The sequence below is a fragment of the Leucopleurus acutus genome, assembly GCF_964270905.1.
Source record: "Leucopleurus acutus genome assembly, chromosome: 1".
Classification (NCBI taxonomy): Eukaryota; Metazoa; Chordata; class Mammalia; order Artiodactyla; family Delphinidae; genus Leucopleurus; species Leucopleurus acutus.
The window spans coordinates 40198321-40218340 of record NC_139142.1 but is presented as its reverse complement, the minus strand read 5'-3'; the positions used below and the strand labels follow the sequence as shown (position 1 = coordinate 40218340).

Sequence of the window (20020 nt, the reverse complement as noted above, 5' to 3'; positions counted from 1 at the left end):
GTACACCAGGCATAAATCTTTGATACAATGGGAATGTCTCCAGACAAAACAAGATGGAATCTCTGTTCCTAATTGTGACACAGTTCCTTGAAAAATACAGCTAGGTGCATAGAGATGAGGCTTTATGTACAATTTGCCTTTTTAAGAGCCCTCCCCGAAATCTAAGCCTTTGCGCTGGCCTGCGGAAGCTGACACCGAGCCCTAGCTGCAGGACCGGAAAACTTGCTGCCGGAACCTTTGTGCTGACATGCCTCGCCCCCCGGCCGGTGCTCATTTGCAAAGGACCGTCCCAGCCAAGTGCCTGTTGGTAGGAATCCGCTTGGCCTCGGGTCTGAGGGGGCTTGGAGGTGGCTGTGGCTGCGACTGAAGCAGGCATCCAGGAGAGTCCACAGGAAAGGAGGCGCCATGGACGATCAGGGCTGTCCCCGGTGTAAGACCACCAAATACCGGAACCCTTCGTTGAAGCTGATGGTGAATGTGTGCGGACACACTCTGTGAGTCGGGGGAGAGTGGGATTTATGGGGGGAAGACGCACAGGGTGGGAGCTCTCGAAAGAGCCGGGAGATGCTTGACCTCGGCTCAGGGGAGAAAAGGGCGTCGTTAGTTTCGACCCTGGGGAGGAAAATGGGAAAAGGGAACGTTGTTTCTGTAAACAGACTAGCCGCTAGCCCTGAGCCGCTCAGGCCTGGTTTGGACTGCAGGTTCCCTGATGTGGTAACCAGCAGTTTGTCAGGTTTCACCCTTCTTAGGTGATGAAAACCTCGACTGTATTTCCAGGCTGTGTTGTCAACAGGGTTCCAGACATTTCGCTGGTTAAAAGCGTGGGGATCGGAGTGTTTAAGTTCACGCAAAATGTTTTTATTAAAAAGAGCGAAAGTGCTATGAAAATAAAATTACTGTGTTTATATACTGCTGCTGTTTATTGCGTTAGTTAATTTGAAACCCCGACGATATGCCCACTGTCCTGATGGAGTTTGGTTAGATTCTCATCTCTAAAAGAAAATTTAGATTTTAAGCAGTTAATTTTGGAGATAACAGTAATGGCTGGCATTTATTGAGTGCACATTACATGCCAGGCACTGTTCTAAGCTCTTTACCATGAGTTATCTTATTTCATTCTCACAACAGTCCCACGAAGTAGGTACTAGTATCATTTCCATTTTACAGGGAAGGAAACAGAGACTGCTCCACGTCTCTTATTTAGTGGGCCCTGCTAGAATTGGAACACAGGCTGTCTGACTCTAGAACGCCAATTTTGGGGGGATAGGGGAAGAAGGGAGGTTGAATATTTTGAAGAGTAAGTGCAGGAACTGGTCAGAGTGTTTCTTGCCAAGTTTTTATGGTCAAATATGGTTCAGTAGAGGTGGTTTATATAAAGCACTTTGGGATGTAAGGTGAACATATATTCCTGTAGTTTCTTTGAGGTTTCTTAGAGATAAAAAATGATGGATAATCTACAATGTGGTGGACAAGACCTTTGGGTAAGCATAAATTGCATGGTTAATTGTAGTTATAATGATTATAATGGGATTTAGTAACTTACTGGATTGGTCCCTTTTTCTAATTAATCTTTTTTTCCCTTTGCTTCATCCAGCAAAGGAAATACAGTAGAGCTGTGATTGAATGGGTTAAGATTTAGAAATAAGGTGAAAATAATCAAGTAGATTGAAAAAGGGAAACGAGACAAAGGCTGTGTAAAGACTATTAGGTTTTTAGAGAGATTTTGCTCAGCTTCTCTTCATTTTCCTGTATCAGATTTGTTACAGTTGGTGCTCAAGGAAAGGGAATTTGCTTTTTTGGAAGGATGCTAACTAAATGTAGTTTACTGGAAGAAATTTCTACCTAGTAGTAATTAGCCAGTCAGGGAAGATTATGTGATTTTAGTAAAATAAATTGCGTTTTTATTAGACAATTATAAAATACTTATTTTTAATTAGAAATTGCTTTTGTCATATCCATAGTCTTTTCTGTTTTTTCATAAGAGTTAAGAATTGTCTAAGTCATTCTCGTATTGCATTGATTTTGGTTTATTTGCTAACCTGTTAGATAAAGACCACGTTTTACAGCCCTTTTTTGACTTGAAATCTGAACAAACTGAATAAAAGATTATATGTTATTGGCTAAGAGAACAAACTTCTGATTTTGAATTCTTTGTACTCTTACAGGCTCTGTGGCTTTGGGCAAATTCCTAACTCCTTTTGCCTCATTTTTCTTACCTGTACAATAGAGATAATAGCACCATACATATTAACAGTGTTTGAGGATTAAACAATATATGTAAACATCATATTTGGAGGTGCTTAACAGAGTTTCTTTCACATAGTATTTGTTCAGTATACATTGGCTATCATATTATTTGCGCATGGTATGGATGTTAAGCAGAAATAAAATTTAAACAGGATCTGTTTGGCCTGCTATGAAAGACTTGCACAACAATGGTTATCTTTAAATAAATTTAAGAGCCTATAAAATGTGAAAATATAATTTTAATTATAATGACCCTTTTGTGATGATTTTCTTAATATGAACTCGTGATCATGTTCTCTCATGGAAGTGGGATTATATATATCCTTACTTTTTTCATAATGTATATCTTGGGTATCTTTTCTAAATTGGTATGTACATGTCTTCCTCTTTAACAGTTGGTTGATAGTCCACTGTTCAGTTATACTGTAACTGATTTAACCAAAAGTGTTTTGATGAATCTTTAGATATCCAGTTTTTCACTGGAGCTTCTCTCTCTCTCTCTCTCTCTCTCTCTGAGCACTTATGCAAGTATATTGTAAGATAAACAGGCAAACGGGGGTAAATGTAAATGCCTAGTAGTAGAATTGTATGTGACTTGTAAATTTTGATGAACATTGCTCAGTTGTTATCAAAAAAGATTGTATTGATTGTGCTCCCAACAACTATTTATGGTAATTTTTGTTGCCAAACATCTTTGCTGATATTGGGCATTATTATTTTTTAAATCTTGCTCTTCTGATAGGTAATAAAACATTATGGATTTTGATGTGAAATACGTTTGATTTGATAGTATGTTGAATTTGTACAGAATGTATTTCATGGCATTGAACTTAGGCATTTTTATAATACAGTTGTTAGTCTGAAAGGAGCAGGTATTGTTGTTTAGCATTGCTGTTTGCATTAGTTACCTATTGCTGTGTAATGAATTGCCCCAAAACTTAGTACCTTAAAACAATAAATATTTATTATCTTACATAGTGTCTGAGGGTCAGGAGTATGAGAGTGGTTCAGCTGAGTGATTCTGGCTCAGTGTCTTTCATGAGGTTTGCTCAAGCTGTTGCCTGGGACTGGAGCATCTGTTTCCAAGGTCACTCATGTGGTTCTTGGTAGCTTCAGTTCCTCCCTGTGGACCCTCCATAGGACTGCTCATGACGTGGCTTTTCCCAGAATTAGTGATGAGAGAGAACCAGAAGCTGCAGAGCCTCTCATCATCTAATCAGAAAAGTCACGTTATCATTGCTTCTGCTGTATTTTATTTGTTAGCACTGAACAATCCTGTTACAAGGTGGGAGGGTGTTTATACACAAGAGTGTGAATACCATGAGACAAGGATTACAGGGCCACATGATTTTACTCACTTTATTTTGTGTGTCCTCAAGTAGTAAAGGCATTTTAGGAAGCAAGTGATAAAGTGAGTAGGAATAGTGCTTCACAAAAGATAAGAAGTGTAGGATTATGGAAAGATTATTTAGGAATACTATTTATGAGAGAAAATACAGGAGCAGAAAGGAGAAAAGAGGTGAAACATTATGAAAATACTTTTCTCCCTTAACTGCTAGCTATTGAGGAAGTGTGTTCTCTTATGTATCAAATCTATCCAGCAAACACCCAAATGAATTGATTGCATGAACATCCAAAGAAGATTAGATTCTGTTTTTGCTTTTTTTTTCCAATTCAATGATGAACTTTGTCTTAATTACAGAAAAGGATAATATTTTTTCTTTGTTTATCAGGGCCACCTATTTTAAGAAATGAGCCTTTCATAGTATTCTTTCATAGAATTCTGAAGGCATATTGAATTAGATGGAGCCAATTAAATCTAATTTTCATTTAACTGAAGTCTTTTTTTTTTTTTTAAGGAAGCTGGGAAAACTTTATTTTTTCTTTGGAATATAGAAACTTTATTTTTTCTTTTTCTATTACCCAACATAGTTGGATAATATTTTTCAGATTGACACAAATTTAAAACTAAAGTCTTTAATAATTTAAGTTTTATCCCAACCATCCTTGGCAACACTTGTCTCTGGAAACTTTACCTATATTTGATTTTATTAAATCTCCTTTTTTCATTTTAAACACACATAAGACACAAAGTAGAATAAACAAAACACATCTTGATATATGTAAAAATCAATATTTTGCCATACTTAAGGTTTGTCTTTCTCTCTTTTTTATCTTCTTTTCTCTGTCCCTCTGTCTCTCTCTCTCTCATTTACTGATGTTTCTGAGTAGTTTGTTCTAAAGAGTTACCAGTCTGAATTTTTCTGATTGCTTCTCTGTGGTATTAATATGTTCCTTTGTATTTTCTATAAATTACTAGTAATTTTAGAAGTTTATCAGATTAAAGTTCAATTTATTTATTGTTGGAAAGAATAATTCATAAGTGGTATTAATTCATTTGTTTAACTAATATGCTGGGCTTATACAATACCTTTTTGTGAACTAGGAAACAGTGGACAGAAAAATTAGAAAAAGACACTCATTCTGGGTAGAAGAATTAGAAAAAGGGGACTTTACAGATATATTGTTGTTAATTTCTAATTTAATATTGTTGAAGTAAGAGAATGCACTTCACTAAATTTCAGTCTTTTAAAATTTTCTGAAAACTTATTTATGGTCCAGCATATGGTCTGTCTTGGTGAGCAATCAGTGTACATTTGAAAAAAAATGTGTATTCTGTAGCTGTTGGGTATAGTGTATGTCAATTAGGTCAACTTGGTTGATAGTGTTACTCAGATCTTCTGCATCCATAATAATTTATCTACTCATTTTATCAATTACTCCAACTGGATTGTGGATTTGTCAGTTTCTCCTTTTAGTTCTGTCATGCTTCATGTATTTTGAAACTCTCTTATTAGGTACATAGATATTCAGAATTGCTATGCCTTCTTGATGAATTTATCCTTTTGTCATTATGAAATGCTCCTTTTGGTCTTTTGTAATATGTCCTGAAGTTTTTGTCTGGTATTACATCATTCTCTTAATGCTTCCTGTTTGATAGTATACCTTTCTCTGTCCTTTTGCTTTCAACCAATGTGTGTCTTATATCTTGTAGATAGTATATAGTTGGTTTTGCTCTTTTATATGGTCCAACATTGCTGCCTTTTAATTGGTGTGTTAGTCCCTTTATATTTAATGTAATTTTTGCTATCATTGGGTTTAAGTCTATTTGTTTTCCATTTGTCCTTTTTTTGCCTTATTTTGGATTAATTGGATAACTTAAAGTATTGGCCTATTAGCTCTTTATTGTTATTTTATTTTTTAAATTTTCTTTTAGTGATTTCTCTAAGTATAACAACATGCATCTTTTTTTTTTTTTTTGCGGTACGCGGACGTCTCACTGCTGTGGCCTCTTCCGCCGCGGAGCACAGGCTCTGGACGCGCAGGCCCAGCGGCCACGGCTCACGGGCCCAGCCGCTCTGCGGCATGTGGGATCTTCCCGGACCGGGGAACGAACCCGTGTCCCCTGCATCGGCAGGCGGACTCTCAACCACTGCGCCACCAGGGAAGCCCATTTTTTTTTTTTTTGCGGTACGCGGGCCTCTCACTGTTGTGGCCTCTCCCGTTGTGGAGCACAGACTCTGGACGCTCAGGCTCAGCGGCCATGGCTCACGGGCCCAGCCGCTCAGCAGCATGTGGGATCCTCCTGGACCGGGGCACGAACCCGTGTCCTTTGCGTCGGCAGGCGGACTCTCAACCACTGTGCCACCAGGGAAGCCCAACAATGTGCATCTTTATCAAAGTCTATTAAGAGTCAATATCTGACACTTCTCATTTTTCACTTCCTCACAAATTCCTTACATTTCAGTACCTCACAAGTGTGAATAATATAATACCATTTACTTACCCCTCTCATCCTGTATGCTGATGATGTCTTATCTTTAACTTCTATATATGATTTAATATTGTTATTTTTGCTTTAAACAGCCAGTTGTCTTTAAGGAGATGTAGAGAATAAAAAATAGTCTTTTTAATAAACAACTTTATTGAGAGAGAATTCACATACCATAAAATTCACTCATTTTGAGTGTAGAATCAGTGGCTTTTGGTATATTCTCAGAGACATGCATCTGTCACCACAATTAATTCTAGAATGTTTTTGTTACTCCACAAAGAAACCCCTTACTACTTAGCCCCCTACTGTCTCCCAGCCCTAGGTAACCACTAATTGACTTTCTGTCCATATAGATTGCCTATTCTGGACATTTCATATAAATGGAATCATATAATATATGGTCCTCTGTGATTGGCTTTTACTTAGTACAAGTTTCATCCATGTTGTAGCATTTTTCAGAGCTTCTTTCTTTTTGTTATTGGATACTATCCCATTGTTTGGATATACCACTTTTTATTTGTCTGTTCATTAGTTGATGGACATTTGGGTTGTTTCCAGTTTTTGGCTATAATGAATAATACTGCCATGAACATTCATGTACAAGTTTTGTGTGACAAATGATTTTCTTTCAGGTGTGTACTTAAGAGTATAACTGTTGGATCATATGATAACTCTATATTTATCCATTTGAGGATTTGTAAGACTTTTCCAAAGTGACTGCAGAATTTTACATTTCCACCAGCAGTGGATAAGGGTTCCAGTTTCTCTACATCTTTTGCCAACACTTGTTATTATTTATCTTTTTGATTATAGCCATCCTAGTGTGCTGTAGTCTTTTTAAAAAATTATTATTATTTTTCAATTTTTGGCTGTGTTGGGTCTTCGTTGCGATACACGGGCTTCTCATTGCGGTGGCTTCTCTTGCTGCAGAGCACAGGCTCTAGGCTCATGGGCTTCAGTAGTTGTGGCTCGTGGGCTTAGTAGTTGCGTCTCACAGGCTCTAGAGCGCAGGCCCAGTAGTTGTGGTGCATGGGCTTAGTTGCTCCGTGGCATGTGGGATCTTCCTGGACCAGGGATCGAACCTGTGTCCCCTGCATTGGTAGGTGGGTTCTTAACCATTGTGCCACCAGGGAAGCCCCATGTAGTCTTTTGTATTCACCTACTTATTTACCATCTTTAGTATCTTTCTTCCTTCTTTTGGATCTGATTTTGTAGTTGCATTGATTTTTTTTCTGCCTGAAGAGCATTCTTTAGTATTTCTGGTAGTACAGGTCTGTTGGTTAAGAATTCTCCCAGATTTTGTTTATGTGAGTGTTTTTATTTCACCGTACTGTTTGAAGGATATTTCTGCTGAATATGAAATTATGGATTGTCATTTCACCACTTGAAATATATCATTCCATTGTTTTCGTTTTTTTTTTTTTGGCCACACCGCACAGCTTACGGGATCTCAGTTCTGACCAGGGATTGAACCTGGGCCATGGCAGTGAAAGCACAGAATCCTAACCACTAGGCCACCAAGGAACTCCCCATTCCATTGTTTCCTGATCTCCATTGTTTGTGATGAGAAGTTAGCTGTTACTTATATCCTTGGACCCCTTTATCATAAAAATCTTTTGGGGCTGCTTTCAAGATTTTATCTTTGGTTTCTAGCAGTTTGACTATAAGTCTAGGTGTGCTTTTCTTTGTATTCATCCTAGTTGAGGTTTGCTGAGCTTGGAACTGTCAAGTCAGTGTTCTTCATCCTATTTGGAAAATTTCAGTGATTCTTTCTGCACTATTTTCACTCTCTTCTTATTTTGGAACTCCAAGTACATGTGTGTTAGACTCTTTGGTATTGTTCTATAAGTTGCTGGGGTATTATTCATTTTTCTTTGATCTTTCTTTTCTGTCTGTTCTTCAGATTAGATATTTTTTACTGGTCTGTATTCAAATTCACTGACTCCCATCTGCCATGTCCAATCTTCTGTTAAGCCTATGTGGTAGATTTTTCATTTGTTATTGTACTTTTGTTCTAGGGTTTTCATCTTGTTCTTTTCTATAGTTTTCATTTCTCTTACTAGATTTCCTATCTGCACACTAATTAAGACCATGTTTTCCTTTACTTTTTTGAATGTAATTCTTTGGACATATTTTGTGTTAAATCTTTAAAAACATTTAAAATAGCTGATTTTAAAGTTTCAGTCTGTTAGATCCAACATCTTGGCTGTCTCAGAGTTGATTTCACTTATTTATTTATTTTTTTTGCGGTACATGGGCCTCTCACTGTTGTGGCCTCTCCTGTTGCGGAGCACAGGCTCCGTACGCGCAGGCTCAGCGGCCATGGCTCACGGGACCAGCTGCTCCACGGCATGTGGGATCTTCCCGGACCGGGGCACAAACCCGTGTCCCCTGCATTGGCAGGCGGACTCTCAACCACTGCGCCACCCGGGAAGCCCGATTTCACTTATTTTTTAAATATTTATTTATTCAGCTGTGCTGGGTCTTAGTTGTGGCATGCAGGATCTTCGTTGAGGCACGCGGGATCTTTAGTTGTGGCATACAGGATCTTTAGTTGCGGCATGCAGGTTCTTAGTTGCAGCATGTGGCATCTAGTTTCCCAACCAGGGATCAAACCTAGGCCCCCTGCATTGGGAGTGAAGAGTCTCAACCACTAGACCACCAGGGAAGTCCCAGGGTTGGTTTCTATTGACTACTCTTTTTTTTTCCCCTATGGGTCACATTTTTCTTTCTTTTATTTTTTTTACATTTAGTACTTTTTTCAATTGTATACTGATCGTGTAGATGGTACTAGAAATTGCAAATTTTATCTTTCTGTGTAGAGTGGTGTTTTTAAAAATTCTTGTAGATACTTCAGTTACTGGCTGATTACCTTGAACTTTGTAGGCTTGGTTTTAATCTTTGCTAGGATGGATCTGAGGAGAGCCCATTGTGTTTCCTTACTTTACTGCAACTCAACCTCCAAACTTTCAATTCCTTGCAAAACTTGTTGGGGCTTGATTAGGCTTTGTTAGGGTGAGTCTAGAATAAGTCTTATTATATGATGTGGTCCTCACTCTTAGTTGAGGCCTTTTTCATATCTCAGTTGGATGTTTGAGGTGTTAATAAGGTGTTAATGTGGTTTCTCTACTTTGGCTGGGTGGGAACTCCAAAGTTTACCCAGCACTCCTTAACTATACGGTCTTCCTCTCCCAGCCATTATCTTTTAATCCTTGATTGGTTTTGCCCTGTATATGTGCAGTCTGTTCTGTGGCCAAGGACTTACAGCGGGGCGTGGTTCTTACAGACTTCTGGACCCTCTGCGTTGCAGATTTCAACCATATCAACAGCACTGAAGTCTGATCTCTGCCTGTACAGCTTAGCAGAACCACTGTGCCCTTCTTAAATTCTTACTTGCCGGGCCGTGGTCATGGAAATTTTTCCCAGGTAGAAAGAAGAGGCAACTGTAGGGGTCACCTTGTTAGTTTACCATTTCTAAGGGATTATAGTCTCTGTGTCGCCCATTATCTAATACCTGTAAATGATTGTCTCATGCATTTTGTTTGTTTTATGGTAGCTCATGGTGAGAATGCTAGTCTGACATCAGTTACTCCATCATGTTTGTTAGGAAAAGCTGGCCTTACTATTGTTGAGGCATTTACTTCCTGTAGCCTCAGTTCTGTGTGTACATGTTTATTTTCTTTACCTCAAAATTGGTAATTGCTATGCCCCTTTAACATTTCTTTCCTTTTGTAGTTTCTGATTTTTTTTTTTTTTTTACTACCTCAGCTTCTTCCCTAAAACTCTCCTAAATATTCTTTTCTTTACCCTCTCCCTCTCCCTCTCCCCCTCCCTCTCCTTCTTTGTCGTCTTTAATGGGATGTTTTGAAGTTGATTAGAATATAATGCTGTGGAACAGCTCTGGAGAATTAATATCTCATATTTGTGGATTGTAGTTACAATGAATATCTCAAGACCATTCTCCTGAAGGAGGTGGTTTTTGCTTTCACTATATGTATAAGAGTTCATGTCCCATGTATTTTTTTTTGCGGTAGGCGGGCCTCTCACTGTTGTGGCCTCTCCCGTTGCGGAGCACAGGCTCCGGATGCGCAGGCTCAGCGGCCATGGCTCACGGGCCCAGCCGCTCTGCGGCATGTGGAATCTTCCCGGACCGGGGCACGAACCCGTGTCCCCTGCATCGGCAGGTGGACTCCCAACCACGGCGCCACCAGGGAAGCCCTCCCATGTATTTTAATTATACAAATCCATTGGGTAATAGACAGAACACTGACTCACAAGTTAGAAAATCTATGTTCTAGTTCTGCCACAGACTGGCAAGTTTTAGGCCAGCTGTTTAACTTTGATTTGTTAATTTGCTTAGAACAGATAATATTTAGCCCCTTCAGTCTCTTAAAATTTAGGTAATTTAGTTAACAGTTAATTAGAAAATCATTGTAGTCATTAGCTTTAGTCTTTTTTTTTTTGACCTTATACCATTAGTAAAACTGCTTCTTAAAATATTAAAAATTTTAGTTATTTTTATTAGTGGTGATTTTTCTTTTCCATTATGGGAGAAAGTACTGGTCAGTTTATTTACAGAATATGAATATATCACTATGGGTTGGTTATTTTATGGCTATAATATGTATTTTTTTGGTTTGACTAAAAATGACTATTAGTGCATTTGAGTCTTGAAGATGCAGTGTTTGCATTTCAGTTCCTTCTCTTATTGAGTGTAACTTACTGTCTTAGTTCTTTAAAACCGTGGTTACTAAATATTTAGTAATTAATATTATCTGTAATGTTTCTCTTTGTATGTGAAAATATAGCCCTAACCCCATATGGCTCTTCTTCTCTAATTCTTTTTTTTTGTACTGGGAATCTTTTTTTAAGATTCATTTTATCTGCTGACTAGTTTACTACATATATGTATTTATGTATATATATACACACACATGCGTATACACATACATTTTCTGTCTTGGAGGAAACCTTTTGTTAGGTTTTGCCTGCAGGTGAATGTTCGTTTCATGGATGGACACCCTTTTTCATTTTTTTTTGGCTGCATCGGCTCTTTGTTATGGCACGCAGAATCTTCGTTGCGGTAAGCGGGATCTTTTTGTTGTGGTGCGCGGGCTTCTCTCTAGTTGTGGCATGCAGGTTTTCTCTCTCTAGTTTTGGCGCGTGGGCTCTGTAGTTGTGGTGCACAGGGCTCCAGGGCGTGTGGGCTCTGTAGTCGTGATGTGCGGGCTTAGTTGCCCTGTGGCATGTGGGATCTTAGCTCCCTGACCAGGGATCGAACCCGTGTCCCCTGCATTGGAAGGCAGATTCTTTACCAATGGACCAAAAGGAGGTCCCTCATGGATGGACGCCCTTTGAGAGCTCTTTCCCTTGTATCTATATCCACCTCTCCTTTGAAGTTATATTGTCAAATTTGTATTATAAGATTCAAGCAGGTAATAAATTAGAAGCTGTTTATTCGATGTTCAAACTTAATTGTTAAAACACAAATTATTTTATTTTGCAAGAACTTGAAACATTGGCACTTAGTTTCTGTAGGGGTAAAAGTATAAACAGAGACAGAATTAATATATTTCCTCATTGCCTTTTTTTCTGCTGTGGGCATAAAATATTATGTCTAACGTATGTGTAATGATAGTTTGCCTCAGTTTGAATCCTAGGTTTTCCACTTATTCTTAGCTGTGTGATTTAGGGAAAACTATTTTCTTTAAGCCTTTGTTTTCTCATCTGTATAGTAGGTTTACCAGTAGCATATACCTCACAGCATTGCTGTGAGGATTAGATGAGGCACAGTTCAAGTAAGTTTAAAAATTTAGGTAAATTTAAGAGTATTTACTTTGTAGTCAACTGTAAAGAGTTGCTTTCAGTATTCTAAATGCAGAAAAATAACAATCTTTAGGTTAAGTTTCAGGAATATTTTTGGCAATTTACTTCTTGTTTACTTAGCAATTAGTCCCTGAGATAGTAAATAGAATGAGAATAATTGAATGAAAATTTAACCTAGATATCTTAACGGTTTTCTTCACGTTTCATGTGTATTAAGCTTATTTTCAAAGATTAAAAAGTAAGACTCAACTGTAGTTTATTAGTTGTTGGTTTACTAATAAATATAAGTTTGCATTCTTTCTCATATACTCAATACATTTTCCAGGCCACTGATTCCTAAACTTGCCTCATCCTAAGAATCACCTTGGATGCCTATTTAAAATACAAATTTCTGGGCCTTACCAGGTGGAGGGAACTTGTATTTTATACTGGCTATCTAAGAGAGTCTTACGCTCAAGCAATTTTGGAGAACACTGTGCTGAGTATACAACAGTGAGTGTGGGAGACATGGTTACTGCCCCCAGTAATTTTATAGTATTTTAGGTCTTCTTTTGAGTCATTAAATGGAAATTAGTTTTTCTTGGTTCTTTATAAGGAGGAAAAGGGAAGTTTAGAGTTATAAAAATATTCTTTGTAATTAAGATGTGAAAGTGGATTTTATGCTATTTGTTAAACTATTTAAAAAAATTTTTTTTATTGGAGTATGGTTGCTTTACAGTGTTGTATTAGTTTCTACTGTACAGCAAAGTGAATTAGCTATATATATATACATATATCCCCTCTTTTTTGGATTTCCTTCCCATTTAGGTCTCCATAGAGCATTGAGTAGAGTTCCCTGTGCTACAGTAGGTTCTCAATAGTTATCTATTTTGTACATAGTATCAGTAGTGTATATATGTCAATCCCAGTCTCCCAATTCATCCCATCTGCTTCCCTTCCCCCTTGGTATCCATATGTTTGTTCTCTACGTCTGTGTCTCTATTTCTGCCTTGTAAATAAGATCATCTATACCAGTTTTTTCAGATTCCACATGTATGCATTAATGTACAATATTTGTTTTTCTGACTTACTTCACTCTATATGACATTCTCTGGGTCCATCCACATCTCTACAAATGACCCAATTTCATTCCTTTTTATGGCTGAGTAATATTCCATTGTATATATGTACCATATCTTCTTTATCCATTCCTCTTTTGATGGACATTTAGGTTGTTTCCATGTCCTGGCTATTGTAAATAGTGCTGCAATGAACATTGGGGTGCATGTGTCTTTGAATTAGGTTTTCTGTGGGTATATCTGCCCAGTAGTGGGATTGCTGGGTCACGTGGTAGTTTTCACAGAACTAGAACAAAAAATTTTACAATTTGTATGGAAACACAAAAGACCCCAAATAGACATAGAAATCTTGAGAAAGAAAAATGGAGCCAGAGGGACCAGGCTCCCTGACTTCAGACTATACTACAAAGCTACGGTAATCAAGGCAGTATGGTACTGGCACAAAAACAGAAATATAGATCAATGGAACAGGATAGAAAGCTCAGAGATAAACCCACGCATCTATGGTCACCTAATCTATGACAAAGGAGGCCACAATATACAATGGAGCAAAGACAGCCTCTTCAATAAGTGGTGCTGGGAAAACTGGACAGCTATATGTAAATGAATGAAATTATAACACTGCCTAACACCATACACAAAAATAAACTCAAAATAGATTAAAGACCTAAATGTAAGACTGGACACTATAAAATTCTTAGAGGAAAACATAGGAAGAACACTCTTTGACATAAATCACAGCACAATCTTTTTTGACCCACCTCCTAGAATAATGGAAATAAAACAAAAATAAACAAATGGGACTTAATGAAACTTAAAAGCTTTTGCACAGCAAAGGAAACCATAAACAAGACTAAAAGACAACCCTCAGAATGGGAGAAAATATTTGCAAATGAAACAACTGACAAAGGATTAATCTCCAAAATATACAAACTGCTCATGCAGCTCAGTATCAAAAAAACAACCCAATCCAAAAATGGGCAGAAGACCTAAATAGACATTTCTCCAAAGAGGACATACAGATGGCCAACAAACATATGAAAAGATGCTCAACATCACTAATAATTAGAGAAATGCAAATCAAAACTACAATGAGATATCACCTCACACCAGTCAGAATGGCCATCATCACAAAATCTACAAACAGTAAATGCTGCAGACAGTGTGGAGAAAAGGAAACCCTCTTTCATTGTTCATAGGAATGTAAATTGATACAGCCACTATGGATAACAGTATGCAGTTTCCTTAAAAAACTAATAAGAGGGGCTTCCCCGGTGGCGCAGTGGTTGAGAGTCCGCCTGCCGATGCAGGGGACACGGGTTCGTGCCCCGGTCCGGGAGGATCCCACATGCCACGGAGCGGCTGGGCCTGTGAGCCATGGCCGCTGAGCCTGCGCGTCCGGAGGCTGTGCTCCGCAGCCGGAGAGGCCACAACAGTGAGAGGCCCGAGTACCAAAAAAAAAAAACTAATAAGAGAACTACCATGTTAAACTATTTTTTAAAAAAATGCTACTGAAGTAACAGAAACCTGAAATCCTGAACCCTTATTGTAACCATTCTGCTGATGTAGGAAAAGGGCCTTTGGGGAAGCAAACAATTTTGGTGAGAATATCCTAAACTTGGGAAATTTTGCAATATTAGCATCAAGGGATCAAAATGTTAAGGTGGCTCCAAATGCATAAATGTTTTTGTGGAACAGTCACTGAAGAGGAAATATCTAAATATTAGCTCCTTTAGGAAAGTGAAAGTCATGTCTGTTTTAGCTTTCAGGCTGGAGATGGAAGCCCTTACAAAAGTACATGCTACAAAGTGCTATTTGTTTCATCAAAAGGATTGATAGGAAGTTGGCAGACTCGATTAATGTAAATTTGGAATGAGCTTTGCAGTCATCTTTTTAGTTCTATTCTCCACCTGTCCTCCCTTTTTTAACAGATGGGGAAGCTAAAGCCTAAGAAAGGTTATATGGTTGCATTGCTCACCTGGCCAGCTCCATTTTCTTTTTTCTGTGTAAATTCCAGTTATGAATTGTTCAATTAAATTTTGATCACATTTGCCAAGTACAGTTCTTATTAATGTAATGCAACCAGATTGTAACTCAAACCCATTTTATGTGAAAAATGAAAATACTACAGTATTATCAAAAATCAATTTGATATGTTTGGAACAATTTTCTCTTTGTATTTTAGTTTCCAGGATGCTAGTTTGAGATTAAAAAATACTTTAAACATTCAATAATGATTTTTCTGCCAGTTTTTAATTTTATCTTTTTCTTTGATAATATATAAACAATGCCATTGTATTTGGTTTTTGAGATATAATATGCAAATTAGGAAACCTAAATGTATTATTTATGCCAGGAAATGATTTGGAGGATAACTTTGTTTTTAATCAGAAGCAAATTTTATTTCCTTTTTTTTCTGTTATCATTTAGTTTTTTTTGGAGAACAGAGCATCTCACAATATTTCTGAAAAATCCAAAATTTAGACTTTGTTTTGTGTTATATGCAAGTGTCTAGAAAGACTGTATCAACCACCTCATAAGGATAATTTATTTTATAGTTTTTTTACTTTACATATTTCACTTTTGACATTGTATAAATATATATATTATACACATGTATAAATAAATATATTTATTCCCTACAAGAAGGCAGTAAAATGTAAAATTTAATGGACTTCATTAGAAATGTTTTGGAGTATTAGGTTTCTTCTCATTTACTAAGTTAGAATATGTAAAAGCCAGATTTCTGAGATGAAGAAAAATGATTGTAAACCTCACTCGGTTTTTTTTTAGAACACAAATATGATAGTGGCTGTATCATTGAAAATTAATGAGGGCTCCATCAATATGGTGCAGTGCCTCTGCATCACTGATTTATATATATTTAATGAGCCTGCTATTCTAATTTCAGGTAACTGAAGCAAACTGCTTCTAGCAGTAACTGATTTACTTACAAACAATTCATTCCTTTAAAATATAAAAGTCTTGAAATCTACCAATGTTAAGTATAATTTCTTCATAAATAATTCTACAATGTTTATTTTCTGGCTATAACTAACCTATCTTCTGTTTCAGATAATGTTACCAAAACATGTTCTTTTATTTGATCTTATTTCTTGCTACTGATCTGTGGAGTTGGAGTAGAAAATATGGGGGGAAAACCTTTAAAAAGTAATAGGACAGGGACTTCCCTGGTGGTGCAGTGGTTAAGAATCCGCCTGCCAATGTGGGGGACATGGGTTCCATCCCTGGTCTGGGAAGATCCCGCATGCCGCGGCAACTAAGCCCCTGTGCCACAGCTACTGAGCCTGCGCTCTAGAGCCTGCGAGCCCCAACTACTGAAGCCCTTGTGCTTAGAGCCCATGCTCCCCAACAAGAGAAGCCACTGCAATGAGAAGCCCGTGCACCGCAACGAAGAGTAGCCCCTGCTCACCACAATTGGAGAAAGCCCACGCGCAGCAGCGAAGACCCAGGGCAGCCAAAAATTAAAACAAACAAAAAAGTAATAGGACAGGAATAAAGACACAGACGTAGAGAACAGACTTGAGGACACGGGGTGGGGGAGGGGAAGCTGGGACGAAGTGAAAGAGTAGCGTTGACATATATACACTACCAAATGTAAAATAGCTAGCTAGTGAGAAGCAGCTGCATAGCACAGGGAGATCAGCTTGGTGCTTTGTGACCATCTAGGGGGGTGGGATGGGGAGGGTGGGAGGAAGGTGCAAGAGGGAGGGGATATGGGGATATATGTATACATATAGCTGATTCACTTTGTTATACAGCAGAAACTAACACACCATTGTAAAGCAATTATACTCCAATAAAGATGTAAAAAAAAAAAGTAGTAAGATTGTAGAAGCATGACTTGGCAGATGTTATTTTTGAGATCTGTTAGAGCGTATATGAGAACCATTTTAGGGTGTATTTCTATATTCTTTGGCATTAGGATTATAACTTTTAATATTTACATTTTTAGTTTTATTTTAAAATACTTTTATTTTAAGCTATCTATTTTGTTAGTTTTATTGAAAAGATAATATTAAAAACAGTTTCGACAAAAATTTGTACATAATAATTTTATAGAGTGTTTATTTTAATTTTTACCTTCTGGTTGTGTGTGTCCACATACACAAATGAGCAGTTCTATAGAAATCACTTTATAATGTGCAGTTTTTATGGAACGGTAATTTGCTGAGCTACATTTTATTTTCTAAAAATGCTAATATTGCCGAATGAATATGCAATTGACAACTTAACATTTAATAAAATACAGTGTTAGTAGGTAGAAATTTCTTATTCATATTTGCTCTATGCTCAGTGAATTGATAGCAAAGAGAGTGAGTTTCTTTAGAGAGCTGAGATTGATAAGCAGACTTCTAAAGATAAAAATTCTTACTCTTAGGTAGTTTAAATATATTTCTAAGGTATAAAATGTGGTATGTTGTAATCGGTGTTTCTTTCTGCATTATTCAGATCATGGATGTCTTATTTCTCATAATTGTATCTGGCAGATTTCATTAATATTTAATTCCTTTTGGAGGTTAATTGCAAAAAGCAATCTATGTAATGTGCTACAACTAAATGCAAAAACATACAATTTATAGAAGGAATGGTGTCAATAATAATAAATTTCCATGGCTAGTTTAAGTTCAGTGCTTGTAATTCCCCCTTGGGAAATATATTTTTGTCTCCTCTTTATGAATTTTGGGTTTATATTATTTAGAATTAGAATAGAAACTCACATTTATATATTATAACATTTATATATTTATATATCATATGTAGAAGATAGAATGTAAGAAATTAGAGATGAAAACATATGGCCAGAGTGGATTGATTAATAAAATACCTCACAGAGGACAATTATATACATGTGTGAATATGAAGGGTTTATTTCCTACCAAAAGTTAGAACCAGAAATTAAACCTGTGCTTTTCGATTATATTCTCTTTATTAACACTGTGTTCCCAGTTGCTGTATTCATTTATGGGTTTTTGGTTTCTAGATTATGCTTACAGAGAGACTTTTGGAGCAGTGGTTAAAGGTATCAACTTTGGAATCAAAGAAACTTGAGTTAAATCCTCATGCTACCACTTAATAGTTGTGTGACCTTCAGCAAAGCCTTTTTTGACTCCCACATTCCTAACTCTCTAAAATGGTGATAAAAATAATACTACCTACTTTACAAGTTTGTTGTGAAGATTCAATACAATTTGTACAAAGTGCTTGGCATGTTATGCTTAGCATATAGCAGCTAATATTGGGCACTTACTATTACTACTATTAGGAGTGGTGGTGTCAATATTATGTAGTGTTTCTTTGTGGAAAACTATAAAGTATTTGCAATAACAGAATGTTAATTGTGATAAGGGTACTTGTTAACTATTAGGTGTAATCACAGCTAGCAACTTCTATGCATATGCATTTTTTACTTTAAAAATTAAACACAAATGGATTTGCTGTATGAATTTCTCTGCAACTTCATTCATTCATCAGTATATCTTGGATAGTTTCTTATGTTTGAGCATATAGATGTACGTCATTCCTTTTTTTTCTTTTTCAGTACGTGGGCTTCTCACTGTTGTGGCCTCTACCGTTGCAGAGCACAGGCTCCGGATGCGCAGGCTCAGCGGCCATGGTTCACGGGCCCAGCCGCTCCGCAGCATGTGGGATCTTCCCGGACTGGGGCACGAACCCGTGTCCCCTGCATCGGCAGGTGGACTCCCAACCACTGTGCCACCAGGAAGCCCCCCCTTTTTTTTTTTAACATCTTTATTGGAATATAATTGCTTTACAATGGTGTGTTAGTTTCTGCTTTATAACAAAGTGAATCAGCTATACATATACATAATGTCATTCCTTTTTATGGTTGCAGAATATTCCTTGTTTTGAAGTACATTAATTTATTTAACATGTCATATATTAATGGAAGTTTTGGTTGTTTCCAGATGTTTAGAATTATAATTTTTCAGTACATATCCTTATCTTTGTGAGTGTATCTGTAGGATAAACTTCTAACAGCAGAGTGTGCATTTAAAATTTTGGTGGATATTACCAATTTTTTTTCTTTTGGTTTTGCTTTTTTCAACTTTATCAAGACAGAATTGACATTCACTAAACTGCACATGAATTGTATAATTTAATCAGTTTGGGCATGTTTATGCCCCATGAAGCCATCACTACAATTAGGATAAGAAATATTTCTATCACTCCCCAAATTTTCTTATACCATTTGTAATCCATTTTTTTCTCTACTCCCATCCTAAGGCAACAAATGATTCACTTTTTCTTATCATAGAGTAGTTTGCTTTTGCTATAATTTTACCCAGAATCATATAGTCTGTATTCTTTTTTTTTTTGCCTCACTTCTTTCACCCAATTATTTTGAGATTCATCCATGATGTTGTATATATCAATGATTCATTCCTTTTCCTTATGTAAATTATATAATTATATATATAAATTAGTATAGCTATACTAATTTGCTTTTCCATTCACCAGTTAATGGACACTTGGCTCGTTTCCAGTTGTTAGTATTACAAAAGAGCTTCTATAAACTTTCATGTAAAGTCTTTGTGTAAACATGTTTTTGTTTCTCTTGGATAAATACCTAGGAGTGGCATGGCTAGATTGTATGGTAGGTATATATTTAACTTAAGTTTTATAGGTTTAGATTTTACATTTAGATCTGTGATCCATTTTGAGTTACTTTTTGTGTATGGTGTGAGGTAAGAGTGGTTTTTTCCCCCGTAGAAGGCTATGTAGTTGATCTGGCACCATTTGTTGAAATGCTTTTATTTTTTCATTGGGTTGCCTTAGCATTTTTGTTAAAAATCAATTGACTAAATATGTGTCTATTTCTGAACCCTCTATTTTCTTCCATTGATTTATATGTATCTTTGCCGTTACATCCAAACTGTTTTAATTACTATAGATTTGTGGTCCTCCACCTTTTTTTTTTTTTAATTGCTTTTGTTATTCTAGGTCCTTTGCATTTCTATATAACTCTCAGAATCATTGTCAACTTTTGTAAAACTGCCTGCTGGAATATTGA

The 20020-nt window shown here is 36.8% G+C and overlaps 1 protein-coding gene across 2 annotated transcripts in view; it reads left to right on the top strand.

Moving 5' to 3' along the window:
* The first annotated feature begins 305 nt into the window (after positions 1 to 305).
* MNAT1 (MNAT1 component of CDK activating kinase) overlaps positions 306 to 20020 on the top strand; it is a 214990-nt gene continuing 195275 nt past the window's right edge. For both annotated transcript variants that reach the window (XM_082855168.1, XM_082855167.1), the window contains exon 1: positions 306 to 494. In XM_082855168.1, the coding sequence (XP_082711294.1) occupies positions 406 to 494 (89 nt within the window). In that variant the 5' untranslated portion in view covers positions 306 to 405. The remainder of the gene's footprint in view (positions 495 to 20020) is intronic.